The sequence below is a fragment of the Paramacrobiotus metropolitanus genome, unplaced genomic scaffold (genome assembly GCF_019649055.1).
Source record: "Paramacrobiotus metropolitanus isolate TYO unplaced genomic scaffold, Prichtersi_v1.0 Parri_scaffold0000057, whole genome shotgun sequence".
Taxonomy (NCBI): domain Eukaryota; kingdom Metazoa; phylum Tardigrada; class Eutardigrada; order Parachela; family Macrobiotidae; genus Paramacrobiotus; species Paramacrobiotus metropolitanus.
In genome coordinates this window covers 181,233-198,384 of record NW_026570277.1, presented here as the reverse complement: position 1 = coordinate 198,384, position 17,152 = coordinate 181,233, and the positions used below count along the sequence as shown (strand labels likewise).

Below are 17,152 nucleotides of genomic sequence, written 5' to 3'. Positions count from 1 at the left end.
TTGTATACACTATACAGTGTCACGGTGTCTGCTTAATGTACTGAGCAACCGCCCTCGGTGGCTGCTGGCGTAGAATTCATGCATTTCCTGCGGAAATGATCAGTTTGTTGCAGCCCTTTTCCCCTACGTTTTGTATCTTGCCCCTTTGGGGCAACAAACTCTTATTTTGTGACCCGTGTTCTCTCACGTCTAGATTTATCTGTTATTTCGAGAGGGTGTTAGACTTTCCTCGTGACAACACCAAAAATATCATGTACCTGCGCTACTCCCAACGCAAAAAAATACACCAGTGATGAAACTAGTAAATTCGGAAAGTTGCCCTTCATCATATACAGCATAGGATTGTATTCTAATATCACCCCCGCCTGAACGACGGTGAAGGCGGTGAATGCTCTGTCGAAGTACGAACGCACTGTGGTATCAGCTGGAACGGCAGCGAATCCAAAGGTACACACCACGATTATCTAGCCATGATACAATTTATAGTAAAATCCTGGCGCTTTGTCCTTTCGCGAGTTGGTTATCGTTGTTCCTGACATCAAAGGCATTGTACTGTACGAGTGCTTATACCTAATGGCTGATACCAATGTTGCCGATTAATAATTCGCCACTTATATTACATAACTACAGAATTTTCATTTCCGCCGATAATAACATCTAGTCTAATTGCGTTTGACATACAATTGTATGCCCAGCATTTACCATACAGTATTAGAAACAATGATTTGGGATTTGCCCGCAGGACCGCAGTAAACAACCATAATTTCCTAGTGTGCTTAATGTTTCCGGTGTGAACGTTTTCAGTATCACAAACACTAGCGGACTTTAATGAGCGGAAGATTGTGTGAAACATGTAGGTCTCTTACTCAGTAGTTGCTCAAATACTATTGCTGCATTTCTCGGGGAACAGAAGGCGTGCCAAATAACGTTAAAACGTTCCCTACAGGCTCTGGTTCCTGGCTTCTTCGTAGTTGAAGTACATTCTGCGTTCTCCACTCCGTTTAGCGGTTACTGTCGTTTGCACCCGACCGAAAAACATAAGTCATTCCGTTGTATCAGTAATAATGAGTAATTCTAATTCCTCTTCCCCGAAGCGGCCATCAGAACGGCTGTTGCGGTGGTCAACATGATGTTGCGATTGTTTGATGTGCTGTATCAGACCTCATCCACAACGCGTACAGCGGACAAAACCTCGGTGTGCGCCTTTTTAAGGTTTTACAGTTTCATTGCAACTGTTCTTTTCTGTTGCTGTTAATTCTTTTTTTGTACATTGCGCTGTTAACCGTATCGTACACATAAAGCGAACCGGAAATTTTTTTTAATATCAGATGCACGACTACTCTGTTTGTGGAAGTACTAATTATCGAATGCAATACGCAAATTTGTGGAATAACAACATATATTGGGAAAAACTAATCTAGCCGAACCATTCCCCTGTACTGCTGCCGTCAGCCGGCTGGAGTTTTACGTTGTGGCTAAACATGGTCCTTATGTACCGCGCCTGATTTAACCGTATGTACTGCCGTAACGTCACACTCCAGGCGGGTGACGGCATCAGTACAGGGAGTTGGTACGGGTAGACTAGTTTTTCCCCTATATTCGCATTATTTTACAATTGTAATTCATTACAATCTTGGAAAACTTTCAATAGAGCGGTTTATTGGTTTATTGGAATTAGCATGAAGTACAATACTCGTGTGGTATAAGTGTATTTGTGTGATACACCAGCATTTTCTCCTTAACTACTAAAATTTGAATTTCGACAAGTTTGTACGAGTATATTATAGCGATACTGTGCTATGTGACTAATGATGTACGAGTGTGTACGAGTGTTGTATGAGTAAAGTGTGTGAGTGTGAGTAATCTTAAATCAAAAAAACCTATCCCATCTCACTTAGCCTTTCCTAAACAGTCATTGTTTTCTTCGCCAATAAAATGGCAGTCAGATTAGCTTTTTCTAGAGACTTTTCTAACATCCTCTAACGACCGATCGATCGAACCTAACTGTCATTAAACTACTGCCCGAACTCGTTGTTTCTTGTCCCGTATTTCTGGAACACCTGCACCGATAGAATTATCTACAGTTACGTTACGTTTCGCTATTGAGCTGCCGGAAAGGCAGTCCACGTAGCGTTTTAGCCTACGTTGTATGGCGCTCCTATAACGAAACGGCCACCGAACAACCTACTTCTACTGCGATTGGTTACCATCCTGCGCACATCCTTCCGAATGCCTAAAAGACAAATCGGATACTACACCGTTGTCCATTACGCGAGCAACACGTAACCGAAGTGCTCCTTCTCTGGCGGAAGCCCTGCAGTCTAACAAGCGGAGGACGGTGAAACCGACACCAGCTCCGCCTGCCACCGTTATTTCAACTGCACGTGAAGGTACAGTTATCCAATATACAGCACATATAAAATTCTGAATCTTATGCACCATTTCTGAATTATTTGAATCCTAAGAAAACCTAAAAAGCCTGTGGAAAATTATCTACAAGACGAAACATCACGCGTCGAATTTAAGTGCAGCAAAAGGTCACATTCCAATAGTCCGGGGTTGAATATCACCCTGCCTTTCCAAATCTGCCAGTAAAAATCTGGGCTAAATTTATTGGTTATAATATACTGTGTAAGAACTGTTAAATCAACTTGTGAACCATCAAAAGTTTAAACTTAAGCCGTGATAAACGTAGGTTTTAAAAAATAGCATAGGGTGGTTAGCCTTTAATATCGACAATGTTAAGGTGAAATAATGTCTAATGTCAATAATAATTAAAGAAACAATTAAGCTACTTACGGCTTACGCAAATTGAGAAGTTGACAAAACAATTATTTCGGGAAACGCAGCTACTCTAGATCTGACTCGTACAATTTAGCCTGAATAATATTATTCATTTTCACGGAGTACATCCCACTTATATCTGATGTTACTTGATTGACTCCATAATTATTATCATAAATTCAGCAACAGGTGCCGATATTGTTTGGCGCTTTAACAATAACGCCATTCTCACAGTCAGACGAAAACGTTTTAACGCAAGGACACAGTACAGTGACACACTACTACGCACATTGCACACGCACAGCAGAATATTACAGAATACCGCTCGGGTCCCTTAATTACAAAGTACTTGTGTCGAATGATTCATTTTCGCCGTTATATACCGTACATTGGGCAAAATAAATTAATCAGCTGGGGTAGCAAAACAAGCAGATAAGATATTAGCTGTTTGTGGCTTATCGTTGTGAAAAGTGAGCGTGGACAGGGCGCCGGTTTTTTTAGAATAACAGCGCAGTTTCACATTCACGTAAGTATTCTAAACAATTAAGCTGGCATCAAAGCAGCTTAAAAATTAAAGCATCCCATCTGTAATCATCCTGCTAGGCCAAGCCTGTAGTCAATGTGCTACCAAAGGGCGACTTAACTGACTACTGAGTCAGTGGTACTGACTAATATAACGGGTGAGCTTCAACTCTTCGCGGAAATGATCTCAAAGTGTTTTTAATTTCATTGTGGCACGTAGTTTCCCTTCCGGTGCGAAAGTGTTTGTCTTCAGTAATACTAACAGCACGCCGTGGAGTTCTACTGGGTATGACTGATTAAAATTACAGTGCTTCGTTTTAAGGAAAAACTAATTACATAGCTGTAAAAGTATGAGCACCAATATCAATACACCACTATCAATAATTTAAATATTTTTTCTGGTAGACTTACATTATTATGGTAGCGATCCTCACAAGTTATTTCACAAAATGGGTGTGCGGAGAAATTTTACAAAACCACTTTCAAGTTTCAGCTGGGGAATTACCTGTGCGTATCTGTTCGTAAACGAGTCAGTTTACATAATAATGTTAATACTATGGCTGCGTGCACGGATGACCTTTCTTGGTCCGCACAGGTATTGGCTGCGTGCACGGGAAGACGCCACGGGTTTTGGCTCTGTGCACGGAATTTTACATTCACATTTAAAAATTTGGAATTTTGCTTTCTGAATTATTATTTCACACCCTTTTTCATAGATTGTTCAGCCGCATTTGGTTATCAGCGCTTTACACGATAGTTATTTTCACTGGTAACATTTTCAAGAATTATGCATTTGACTAGACAGGACACTCCGAACCCGCTTTTACGAAGTGCCACATTTTATTCGGCATCTGCCAGGTTTTATCGCTTGCCAGTTGCCAGAGTCACCACGTTTTATCGCTCGCCGTGCCATTGGCAGTGCCCCTGGCAGGTGCCACTGCCACATTTTACCCCATGCATACCGTACTTTATCAATAGAACTAGTAAATTGGATGATATACCATTCGTCGTATTTGGTCTTAAACTGGACAGTTATCACAATGCCGCGAAGATAATGGCTAGGCGACGATTGACCAATGCATGAACTGTAACCTCAACCAGAAAAGCAGCGAATCCGAACGCCCACACCGCTATTTTTCCAGCCACGCTACAGTTTATAAAAATATCGCGGCGCTGCATGCTCTCTTGAGGTCGCCATTTTCTAATTCGAACGCGAACGGACATTTTTATGGCGTTTTACACAGAGGCCCAAATGTTGCGCATGGTCAGAAGCTAACCGTTTACAGGAGCAGTGTCAGAAGCTAAATCACTAACACACTTAATACTCGTACTTGATGGTTTTTACCGCGTTACCGATATAAGGCACGGGTATACCGATCCTTTCAGTGAAATGATGTAATGCTCGTTAATTCCCCGTGGACGAGAAAGGTCAGCATCGAATTTAATGAGCAAACTTGGTTCATTGCACAGGATAAATCCAGTGAGATTGCAGAAAGATCATGGTTTAATCTCGAAGGCGGAAGGTAGGATTGTGATGGCCAGCATGAAAATTTGTTAATATTGGAAGGTATGGATAAAAAATCATAAAACCTACTTTTTATAATATAAACGTTAGGCGACGCCTGGTGGACGTTTACCAATTTTTTTTTGCTGAACGCCAGTGACGTCCATGGTCGATGCCTAATGCATTTTGCCTCTGCGCACAACTTTTCGTGCTGCTAAAGGTTTTCCTTTTTCTGTTTTGAATTCGTACATTTACTTATCCAAATCCAATAAAGTCGGTTTCTTTATCGCTTTCCTGCCCTAACAGTTGACCGTTTCGACTCTCTTATTTAAAGTACAGTAAAAGTGTAAAAACTGCTTCTTCATACACCTGGTAAACAAAATTTAATACACCTGAAAAGTAAATACGTTGGAATCTGAACCGGCGCATCCCGTAGACTATTACATAAGGGGGATCCTGTACAGTGAATTAATACACCTGCATAATAGGCTTACATACACTTTTGCTCTGAACCGGATGCGAAATACCCATGTATAAGAACCTGCTGGCTACATACAGTCTCACCAATTCAAACAAAATTACAACGAAACATCCGCGTTCAAGGAATTGTAAGTGGCAGAACTCAGCTACGTCAAGAAGATAAAAAACTAAAGTTTAGTTCATATAACGTGCAACGTCTGACTCGGCAACGATGATTTTTATGAGCCACCGGCGATGAGTATTGACTTTTGAGTATGTACTGTTAACTGTACTGAGCATTCCACTTCCACGCGTGTCCCTACTATTATGTAAGGTACATTTTAATCTGTACTAAGTGTACAGGAAATTTCAGTGTAGTTTCCTGTATTATTAATTACAAGTTCAGTTTGTTGGCAGTCTTTGAGTCAGATATCTGCTTCTTTCGTCCAAATTTGGTGTACTACTTGGCCGAAGCCAGAATGCATCTGTACGAGGACGATAGACGATCGGTATACGCATGGAACGCTGTGGACGTGGAGGTGGACGGAATGCTGCAGCACGGCCATGTCATCGGTCTGGAAGAACACGAAGGAGCCCCCCAGCGTCTTGTGGTGGATTTCGGGTGTCCGGCACAGGAACCGGTTCCGATAGAATACGGGAAGGTTTTCGACTGCATGAGACCGTTTGATGAACCACGGGCTGGGGCTGCCGTGGAAGTGTTGCTGTTCGACCATGCCTGGAAATGGTATTCCGGCAGGGTCCTAATTGATTCTTTCGCGAACTTATCGGACTACGCGCTGGTGGAGGTGTTCGTGGGCGGACAACGTATGATGATAAGTGATCATTCTGGCGCCATTGGGCGCCACCCCTGATCCACTGCCCCCCAGAAGCAGCCACCCCAACTGCCCCTGGAATTAAATAATAAAATAAAATAATAAATAATACTATTTTCAAAGTTAAAATAAACAACTGTATAAATCAATATTAAATTAAAATATTAATAAAGCCGTCAACCACTCACGGGCCAAAGTGACGTGCTTCGCTACCTCCGAAGCAGGTGTCAGCCAGCCTGCGGGTGGTCAGGCTGCGCCGCACATATAACTGCGCTGTATATGTGTTAGAGATACAGCGCAGACAGCTTTACCTGCATTTGCCCTGCGCCCAGTTGCCAAGGCACACGGCACACTTCTTGCCACACAGTGTTCCGCGTGCGTGACTGAAGCTTAACACATAACGAAGAACCAGCGTGAATTTCTGAGGTTTTTTAATTTAGTCATCGCTGACTAGTTTTTTGGAGTGTATTGGAGATTATAGGGAAAATATCTCTGTGTTCGCCGTTAATTTCCATTGCTTCTGGTGTCCATCGCGGCCTGCCAATTTGATCTGAGGCGGAGGTGCTCTTGCGACGCAAAGGATCTGGATCCTCATCCACACCACAAGCCACCCCGTGTTATTCTTCCTACTCGGGGAAAGCAGTCGTAAAAACTGGTAAGCAGGCATTTTAGCGCTGTTGTTTACGATGCAGAATGCTATGTTTTTTAGCACATCTAGCCCTCGACCATTGCTGCAATCTGTATGTCTGCTGATCGTAAAATGAATCGACGTGCACTGGCTACGGGTTCGTCAATATTTATCGAGAAACGAATCGAATTCTTTGCTTTTTACAGGGCATACTGCGAAACGGTATCAGGCTTGAGCATTGCGGAAGAGCGAGATCAGAGAATTGCTGCGAAGAGAGAAACTACCGAGAACTACGGCTGCCTTCAAGTGCCATCGCATATCGAGGAGCCCGCTGAGTTGCCTGTTTACTTGTAAGTTCTCCGTCTGCTTTCGCATAATTATTTCTCAGCGTTCTCATAGTGTAAATGTGCATTTCTAAAATACTAAATTGCACACTGTATCTTTCTGTTTATTGAGAATCCTCTTCAGTTATTGGTTCGTGAATTATGCTGTATTCTCCACTTCCGTTAGTCTAGGTTTAGGTAATTCTCAAATTCGCATAATCCAAAATTGATTTATGGAAATATCGGCATTTAAAATATTTCATCAACAAAATTGCAATAATATTATGGTAGATTCAATGATACCGTACCACCCGAGGATATCAACATTAAATACAATTCGATGCAGTGCTTTCACTGTTTGTTAATTTTGAAGAACCGAAAAATTCAAGCCAAAATGCACAAGAAAATGATAATAATAACCCATTTCCAGTAAGACTGCTATAGCTTTACGCTCTCAATAAGCCGATTTTGATCGAAAAAAATACAACAAAATTCCTTAAAGATAGTTATTTATAGTTTGCACAAAGCGCAAACTAAATATTTCGTATTCCACAGCAACAGATATTTGTGAGAGGCTTATCAAGAAAGACCCATTGGGAAGACTGACTATTGACCAAATTTCAAAATGTTCGAACTTATTTTCTAATGAATTTCAATTTATTTTTTTTATTGCTCCCAAAAAATTAAAATGCAATGGAATAAGTGTTGAAAACAGAAATTTATCATCGACATCTTTCTTTGCTGCCACTTATTGCTGTCTAAAGTGCAACGGAATTGTATGTTCGTGTATTTGGCGGGCAAGCTACCAGCCACCCACGGGCTGTAGTGACCAACTTCGCAACTAGCGAAGTCAGTGTTCAGACCAGTGCAACCCGCAGGCGGTTGAGGTGTTTTCTCTCTGCACATTATGCAAGTAGTCACAGTACTGATTTATCTAATACTTTAGTATACTGGCAACAAGGAAAGCTTATATGAATATTTTCTGTGCATATTTTGCGGAGCAGTAGTGGTGTAGGTGTAGGTGTACGTGTACGTGTACCAATACTTGTATCTACCAGTGTTTTTTCTATTGCAGTTTCCACCGGAATCGTCTGACTGATCAGTGCCGGCCGTTCCTCGCTCCGCAGTCTCTGTCCAAGCCAGCTCCTTCCGGTAGTGCGGGGGTATTGCGGTAACTGACTTTTACAGTTGGTTCAGCAATCCCAGCATCGCCTCCTGCCCTCTTTGCCGCGACGTGTCCGTGCCGTATTCCAGCCACCTGCTGTCCTGCACCTCTCCATCAAGGACCAGTTGCCGATTGATGCGTTGTGGCAACTGACTAACCGTTGGTTTAGCAGCGCATCGGTCGGTGTGCCACCGCCTGCAGTCCGCGTAACTGACTCACAATCGGTTTACCGGACAGAGACTGCTACCTGACTGATAAAGTTGGGTGGTAGTAGTGCAGGCGTCGCGACCTGGACTCGCCGCTGTGACGGACGGACGGACAAACGGGTAGCCTTCCATATCCCCCCCGGAAGTGTACGCGTAAGTAGTATCTGTCTGTACACTATAGGTATTCTGCATGGCACACGATGGATCCGTACGTACTACTAGTATTTAAATTAAGCAATTTCTAATTTAACACAAATATTATTCACTCGTAATAATAATGATAATCAAGTACTTTCATAGACTGCATACAATACGTACGTATGTAGTACGTACTAATTATATTGCGTGTCTTGAAAGTTTTTTGCAGGTAGTAGCTGCTGCGTTATGGAGTCAGAACTGTTGCCCATCGACACGTTGGGGGACGAACACATCCCAATTCCAGATGCTGAAGCCGCGAACTGCGATTACCTGGTCCATCCGCGTCCACCTCTTCAGGAACACGAATCCCAATACCGCTGCTTGAGCGAAGAAGCATTCACGAAGCTGAAGCGCCTCAACAGTACTGACGTTGTGGGCGAATATGGACAGGTGAAGGTCGTAGTGGGAACCGATTCCCAGGGCCGCCGTACGCTCCTTGTCACGGACAGCTGGATCAAGTCCGGGAAGGGCTGGCGCCATTCGACCACCGTAGTATACCGCCGCTACCCGACCATTGCGAAGCGCGATGCCCTATTCCACGTGGAGGCCGGGGCCACCTTCAACCAGGTCCTGTGGAACATGATCCAGCTGGCCCGCGCCCACTACGGGACCGCGCTGCCTCCTGCCGACCGTCGGAAGAAGCTCATTCTCCTCGCCGGCACCAACGATGTGAAGAATTTCTGGTACGGGAAGCGCTTAAGTACTACCCATCACCACAAGCCGGCATCCGACATAATCAGCCAATTAAATGCTGTTAAAAACGCCCTGCAGCATTATTATAGCCCAATTTTTGTGGTGCAAGTGCCGGAGACCGAGATCAACCGCCCCCACTGCAATATCGCCATCGGCTATATCAATGAAAGCCTGCGGAAGTTTTGCGTGGAGGGCGAAAATGCCGGAACAACTGGCATTTCATCAACATGCCGGCCTTCGAGCTTGGGAATGTCGCCGACCATAAGGACAAGTTCCTGCACACAGACAATGTGCATATTGCTCCCGCCATGGGCGATCGGCTGTACATTGCCATGTATAGAGCCATTGAGCGCGTCGCCCAAAGTATGATGCTAAGTGCAGTGAATTAAAGATTCGGTTCTGTGTCAAATTTATGTTCTCTTAGTTTTTAATGCTAATTGTTTGTCTGTTGCAGAGCGTACAGCCGAACTGCAGGCGAGAAAACGGGCGCAGCGTGAGGCAGCGGAGAAGCAGCGAGTGGCGGAGCGGGTCGAGCGGGAGCAGAAGGCGGCAGACGAGCGAGCTGCCCGGGCAAAGAAGGAAAAGGAAGAGCGGGAAGCGCAGGAGCAGAGGGATGCGGATGAGCGAGCACGGCGGGAGAAGAAAGCGGCCGATGATCGGGCGGCTGAGGCGCGGAAGGATGCTGATGAGCGCGCTGCCAAAGAGCGGAAGGAATCCGAGGAGAAGCACAAAGCTGCCGTCCGTGCCCACCGTGCCGAGAAGCAGCGGAAAGAGCGGCAGACCGTGGCCAAGAACGGGAGCAAGCTCGGCACAGGTCTCCGCAATGATCGGCGCAAGAAAAAGAAGGTCAACGAGAAGAAGCAGCAGTAGTAGTAAGGTGAGACAAGAAATAATAATAATAACAGTAGAATATTATTATTTAGGTGCAATAATCTTTTTCCGCTGCATCGTTTGCCACATAGCAGCAGTCTGTTGAGTTATTTTCTAACTATCACGGCATTTTTGTAGATCTGATGGTGAAGGATGGACCAGCGGAGAGTGGAATGAAGATTTGGATTTGTGTTAAAACCTTTGTTTCCTGATTCTTTTCCATGCTAACGTTGATGATGTGTATCTTGTTCATGGCTGATTGGTATAGATTTCTAATAACAGTTATTAGTTTTTTGATTGTTTTGTTTTTAATACTGGGCTGTATGTAATTCTTTGTTCAAAACAAGAATGTGTGATGATGGTAAGGAAGTGGAATGGAATCAGAAGTCTATCAGCAAAACACGAGTGTCAATAACTCTAACCTCTACCAATCTGTAGCAGTTGTCAAACATATATGTACGGATTAGGTAAATTTCTGCAGTTAATAATATTAGGAACAGCATGTTTAAAGACACACTGCCCTGTATCCATCGTGTAGCCAATTAAAAAACCAGCATAATTATACTCTTGTAACATTTAGAATTAACGCTCACGCTCATGTATTCCCCAGTAATTCCTCAACAATGTCGTTCCCCGCTGCAACAACAGTGCCCATGGGCTGCTTATCCAGCAACGATATTGCCAACCTTGACGTTGAATTTCCTGGTCAGCTGCACAAAGCGCGCGAGGTGGAATGTAAATTCGATCGGAACAATGTGGGACCGCAGATTTACGATCTGTTTAAGCGTGAATATCTTCAAATGAAAGAAAACCCCGGTCAATACCAATTCCCACGCAGTTTGTTTATGAAGGTGTGTGTCTGTCTATAAACTGCCTGCTGAACGCCTATCCCATAACCTTTGTGCTAGTAAAACTTCCACGATAATTATTTCTTAAAACATCCATCTGAACATCTTCAGGTGACCGGTAACAAACATCTGTGCATATCGCGAAATGATATGCAGGAACATCCCGCGTTCAAAGAGTTTGAAAGGAACGGACAGCTAACGTATTCCAAACAGTTCTTCACGGCCAATCCTAACGGCTTAGTCGTTATTCAAAATGCTGGCAAGCAGTACTGTCCCCTTGATGAACGGTTATCTTGGGATGAATGTGCCAACCGTGCGCTCTGGAAATCAGAGAACAACATTTTACGCCAGCTAGATGCCAGTGATGTCCTGAAGGGAAATCCCGGGCGGCACGATGCTGAGGCCGGCGTGAGATTCTTTGCCGCACTTCGCCATTCACAAGCTGCATCCCGAGACGTCGGCTATTATGCCTTTGTAGACGAAGTGAAGATTGTTCCAGAAGTAAGCATAATTAAAGCATGCGTCCTTTTTGCTAAGTGTCATCTTCGTAGGGGAATTAAGTAAACGTAGGGGAATCATTGTTGCTTTTTTTTTTGTAGTTGTGCGATTTCGAAGTGCCCTGTGTGCTTAAAGAGCTTGACCGGATGTTCAAGCGCGGTCCTCGGCCCGGCATTACCAAAAATCAGCTGCTCATATCAGCCGGACTTACCGGGTTCGGTTCTCACTGTGAAGATGGGATGCTCGCTTCTTTCAACTTCCTGTTCACACTAGAAAGCGTCATTAAGTCATGGATGGGAATTCCGGTTGAGCACTTTCCACTGGCCAAGAAAATATTTGCAGGTAAGAAAGCGATAGAATAATTGCAACGGGTGTGGCTCCCATATGAGAACGTCCTTAGGTGTCATCTGTTTGTTTGTTTTTAATATTTTTAATAGACAAGTACGCTCAAGTTATCGCGCCAGACACCGCAACGTGTGACGATATCGGCGTGAACCATCTTCACAAACTCCTCATCCTGGCCGACTGGAGAGACTTCTTGCGGCAAGGAGGTCATGCATGGTACATCGAGCAGGGACCGGGAGATCTCGTTCTTGTCGGCTGCGGGGTGATCCATCAAGGCGGACAAATTGGACGTAATGAAGCCATTGCAGGAAACTTTGCGGATATCCATAACTACAGAGACGTAGTTATTGGTACGGATCTCTATCGTCAATGCCCTGACGATATTGCCAACAATACAGATCCAAAGGCTACCTCCCGCGGAATGTGCAGAATGGAAGTTTTTCAGATGGAAGCTTGGTTAAACGCCCGAGACCAGCTTGCCAAGGCAACAAATAATCCCCAGCTTGACCTGACTTCCAATCTTCCGCTCCCGGAGTCAGTGGAATGGTACCACTATTCCGGTCGGGCATATGCAGCTCAGGAGCGCCTAAGGCAGGACGATATCTTGTTGCCAGAAAAACCCACTTCTTTTGAACCACCGGCTCTGACAACGCGGTTCCTGGTTAGGCGGAAATTTCCTCTTAGTTGCCTGGTCTGGGGCAGCAAGGTCCCGCACCCGGATGTCCGGCCAGTCTCTTTAAGCTATGCCAATGATCTACGCCACCATTTACGTAACCATCGAACAGACGAAACTCCCGACACAGTTGGCTGGACAGTTACGGGAGTTGTGTTTTACAATAAACCGGATGGTACATGGGAAGACGTGGAAAAGCTGGTCAATAATGGCAAAATCAAGATTTCCATCTACGACGGTATGCAATCTCGAACTACGCTAGGCGCATCATGTAGAAAAAGTATTTAACAGGATTACTCTTACAGGTGCACAGCGGTGCGCCGCGGCGGAAATGATGGGATGGGAAGAACTGGACGTGCGTGTTCATCAGTCCTCGCAATGCCTTATTTAAAAATTCACATTTGTATTCTTTGTTTTTGTTGTGCAGGTTTGTCTGTACCTGAATCCCACGGCAGAAGAGCAGAAGTTTTTGTGTTGTCGAGCTCAGGAAGTCAACGCGCAGGTCGCCCTGCAGTACACGGGCAAGCAGCTTTTCAGTACAGCCAGGAAATGTGTCGAAGTAGTTGCACGACAGCATGCACAAGAGCTTGGGATTCCAGATAACGTTCCTGTTCCGTTCAGTGATGACCAGGCCGTGGATGATACCGTAGATCTACCGGACTCCGTTCCCATTACGAATCCTGACCACCGCTTTCATTTCACTCCAGTTCCAACTACTCAACAAAGCAAGCCGCTCGCGTCAGCTAAGCTGTTGTTTATTAAGCATTATCCAACGCTTTTGTCAAATCTTGAGCCCGCAATGCCTGGAATTTGCGATGACCATCAGGCTCTGACGAAAGATCAGTCCGAAGCGATAGGCTGGCTTCTCAAAATTGCCTGCTATCCGCGCGCGCTGCAGTCGAAATTCGATCAACTCTGGGATCTAGTGGAGCGAAGGGCAAAGCCGGCTGTCGATAACCTGGCCCGGCGTGAAAACAAACTGGGCAGCCTCTTCTGTGTTCTTCTAACCCCTCGAAAGCTGCACGACCTGCGCCAATTACGCAAAGATGATCCTTGGCCCATGGTCGATTTCGCATTGGATCGGATTCTGGATGGGAGCCTGAGCATCATTCAGGCCTGCAAGCCAGATGTAGTGGTAAGATATTTGAAAACGCGATTGATTCTCTTTGCAACATTTTGACTGATCTATTCCTTGCATGCAGAAAAAGCGGTGGGAAAAATTGCGCAAGGTCCCCTGGCCAACGACAAAACGGGCGCTGCCAGAGCCGGAAGAGAAACGTCCGTCCACTGTGAAGCTTTCGAGAGGTGCGACTCGGTCAACGCGGACAGCGTATAGCAGGGCAGCAGCTTCTAAACAGCCACCTGTTATTCTACCCGTCACTACCTCCACTACGTCATCGTCCGGTGATATGCGCCACTCCACACCGCTGCCGGCAAGCTCAGGAAAACGCTGCCGCACACTGGACGAGCACTTCGGGGCGGATGTGAGTGCTATTAAGAGCACTGAAGACGACGGAGAGCATGAGCACAATGGTGACCACAATCAGGAAGAAGCGCATCATCCTTCCACCGGCGATGAGGAGCCATCAGCCAAACGTAGAAAGACAATCAAGGTGCGTTGCCGGAACTGTATCCATAGTACCAAGCTCGTAAATTTTCTTCCCGTTGTTAATAATGTGCGTGCCTTTATAGTCGTTGTCCGGGGATGGAGGCAGCAGCGATTCGGTGGTTGTGTCAGCAGAACAGAGTCCTACCGCGTCTGCCGGACAGGAACCGGGCACTGCGACACCGTCGCCGTCATCAACCTCATTGGATGCTGTGGAAGAAGAACAATCCCCTACTCACAGTATTCCTCCCAATGACGAAATGGAAGTTGCCAGCACGTCACAATCGCTTCCGAATTCCGTGAAGCCCGATGCGGAAGCGCAGTCTCTGCAGGATAGCGGTCGCGGCTCTGGCTCTGAACCCAATCCCCCCTCACTTTGGTTTTTCGCTGGCAGTGAACGCCAAAAATGATGCTGAAGACGCAACCGAAGTATGTGAAAAACATGCTCGTTTAAGTTTTTCACGTTTCAGTTTTAATGGCTCAATCGGTTTGCAGCAGCCAAGTGGTCCAAAAAAACAGGCGGTAGAAACTGTCGATCCACACCCCCCAAAGCACGGACCGAAATGCAGCACACCGGCAGCTACTGGCAGAGAAACCCCAGACTTTACAACAAATTGGGAACGAGCTAAAGAAGCTTGATTTGTACAAGCACCGCCAGAAGCTCCTTGATGTTTCGTCGAGTTTTGATGCCCTCGAGCCCGTGAAAGCCGATTTGAAGTCTTATTCCAGCATTTACGAGTGTGGCGCTAGCGGCTACTTGGTGGTTGATGACGGCGCTGCAGGCTTAATCGCCGAAACACCCTTGGGGCCAGTCGTACAAAACAGTGGAAGCATGGAAGCGCTAGTAGACGTTCGCGATCTTTTGCCCGTTGTCCCTGCGGTAGTCATCGACGTAGAGCCGAAGGAAGGTCCTGAAATGGTCCTTGAAGAGGTATGATTCTAGGATTCACTGCTACGTTTGTAGCCTGTACACACAAAATGCTTGCAGAATATCATCCCCATTGATGATTGTGATTCACTGTCGTCGCCTTCCAAATCCGGGAATGAGATTCTGAGCGAAGTCAAGAAGCCGAGTTTCACAATCGAAGTCGATATTAATCAGCATCTTCTCAGCAAGCTATGCACATTGTATCCGGATGAGGTTTTGTTGCCGCTCTTGGCAGGCACCGCCTCTGCCGATCACCGTCGCGGCGCTTTCAACCATTTGATGAGCGCGCTTGTTGACCAGGAGGTAAAAAGCACTGCTTTGCCGGCAAATCCGTCTGAGATATTTGCACAGAATCATCAGAATTTCTGTTTTGTTCTTTAGAAATATGCGGCATCTTGCAAATTGCAGCTGACTTCTCCCCTTCTCTCCCCATCATCGCTCACTCGGGACGTTATTGTGGATGTGTTGGAATTGGTCGACAGATGTTGTGTCGACGCCACACTGCTTGCGGCTGAACAGTTCCACCTTGCTGTCCTTAATGTAAGGATAACAACTAAACCCTGTGTTTGTGTGTGTGTGTGTTTGTGTGTGTGTCGCATGTGTGCGTTGCGTATATGTGGGTTAGCAATGAGCGTGATTTTTCATTTTTTCCCTACGTTTTTGTAGCTCATTAAAGAGCAATATGGAAATATCGCGGAACAACTAAAGGACTTCTTGACGTCCCAGGCTGCCTCACGCCAAATTTTGGTAGAAAATGTCGATTCGCGGCATGTGGGCTGCAAATGGCACTACGAAATGCTGCAATCAGTGGAGTTTTGTGAAGAGTACACAGCATACAACGTGCCTGGCGATGGCAACTGTTTCTTTCGAGCCATCTCACTGGCAAAGACGGGAAGTGACGAGCACTACCTTGCGATGCGGCTGGCTGCCGTCTTTGGAATGCTCCATTATGGTCAGGCATTCGAGCAGCTGTATGAGAATTCGCATCCGAAATCCAAGCCGCGTACCTTCCCCGAACTCCTTAAAATCGCCTGCCTCTCTAAGGAAGAGTCTTCCGCGGCCTCAGTGAACGCAGATCGATATGGTATGGAGCGACATGGCGGCGGAATAGCTCTTTTCATCGGACAAGCGATTTACAGCTATGATGGCTACAGTCCTTTCATTGATCCTGGATCTCTGCCACTGGACTGCCCAGTAAGCAATTTTCGTATTGGTTTTCTATTTTTGTCAAATGTAAAAATGGCAAAAATATACCTTGCAGATGAAAAGGAAAGCTCTCCTATTTCCCACGAAAAACGGATCGGTAGCATTCGATTTTCGCCCCTGTTTCCCGAACAAAGATGGTGTCGTGGATAAATCACTTCCGATTTTGCGCATCATGAACGTCAAGATCCAGCGCCACTTTTACGCCGTAATTCCTAAGAAAACCAACTGCAAGGAATATCGTCCGGGGCAATTTCTTCAGCTGTTTTAGAAATCGTTTTTCTCCCGCTACTGTATGGGAAGATATTGTTGAATTTTTTGTTTTTGCGGCAGTACATTTCCTCCTTTACTGGCGATGGCTTACTGCGCAGTTACTTGTTATAGCTGACAATGAGGGTCAGATCTTTCAATTTACAGGCTACTTGTTTTGGTTTTTAATCTTGAAAGAACGGTATCGTATGAACTTTTTAGGGTTTACAAACATTTTTGCGCCGGCGACAACTTTCTGGTACCGTCTTTATTTTATTGTTTCATGCAATCCGATTAGAATCAGAAACCTTTTTCAAACTTGAATAGTAAACAGACAGGAACTCATTGCAGCGGTGGTTTTTATTTTGCTGATAGTAATCTTCAATGACCTTCAGTGATAGGAAGCAAGTCCGATACGTTTAATTAAGCTTGTTTAGTGGTGGTCAGTTTTTCGGGTCAGAGAAGGGTGTGGGTGGCGATCTGGGGCTTATAGCTGTCGATGATGATGGTTCGCTGTCTGTTGGTGAGCAGCACGTGGCATATATGGGTGGCATGCGACGATCTGTAAGCTTAAGGAGAACGTAGAGACAACTGGGGGCCCAGCGCAGATGCTCCAG

At 45.4% G+C, this 17,152-nt stretch overlaps 2 protein-coding genes across 2 annotated transcripts; both read left to right on the top strand.

The window, feature by feature from the left end:
* The first annotated feature begins 1,990 nt into the window (after nucleotides 1–1,990).
* LOC129592915 (uncharacterized) lies at nucleotides 1,991–14,565 on the top strand. Its single transcript, XM_055489070.1, has 12 exons — nucleotides 1,991–2,390; nucleotides 5,687–6,757; nucleotides 6,937–7,080; nucleotides 8,129–8,577; nucleotides 10,796–11,036; nucleotides 11,145–11,534; nucleotides 11,633–11,873; nucleotides 11,969–12,787; nucleotides 12,855–12,904; nucleotides 12,977–13,684; nucleotides 13,752–14,162; nucleotides 14,242–14,565. Exons 5-12 carry the CDS (start codon nucleotides 10,809–10,811, stop codon nucleotides 14,563–14,565), a joined length of 3,171 nt encoding a protein of 1,056 aa, XP_055345045.1. The 5' UTR covers nucleotides 1,991–2,390; nucleotides 5,687–6,757; nucleotides 6,937–7,080; nucleotides 8,129–8,577; nucleotides 10,796–10,808.
* A 192-nt stretch (nucleotides 14,566–14,757) lies between these two features.
* Nucleotides 14,758–16,868, top strand: LOC129592958 (uncharacterized). The gene is made up of 5 exons (XM_055489116.1): nucleotides 14,758–15,086; nucleotides 15,144–15,386; nucleotides 15,465–15,623; nucleotides 15,750–16,277; nucleotides 16,345–16,868. Exons 1-5 carry the CDS (start codon nucleotides 14,988–14,990, stop codon nucleotides 16,555–16,557), a joined length of 1,242 nt encoding a protein of 413 aa, XP_055345091.1. The 5' UTR covers nucleotides 14,758–14,987; the 3' UTR covers nucleotides 16,558–16,868.
* Nucleotides 16,869–17,152: the final 284 nt, after the last annotated feature.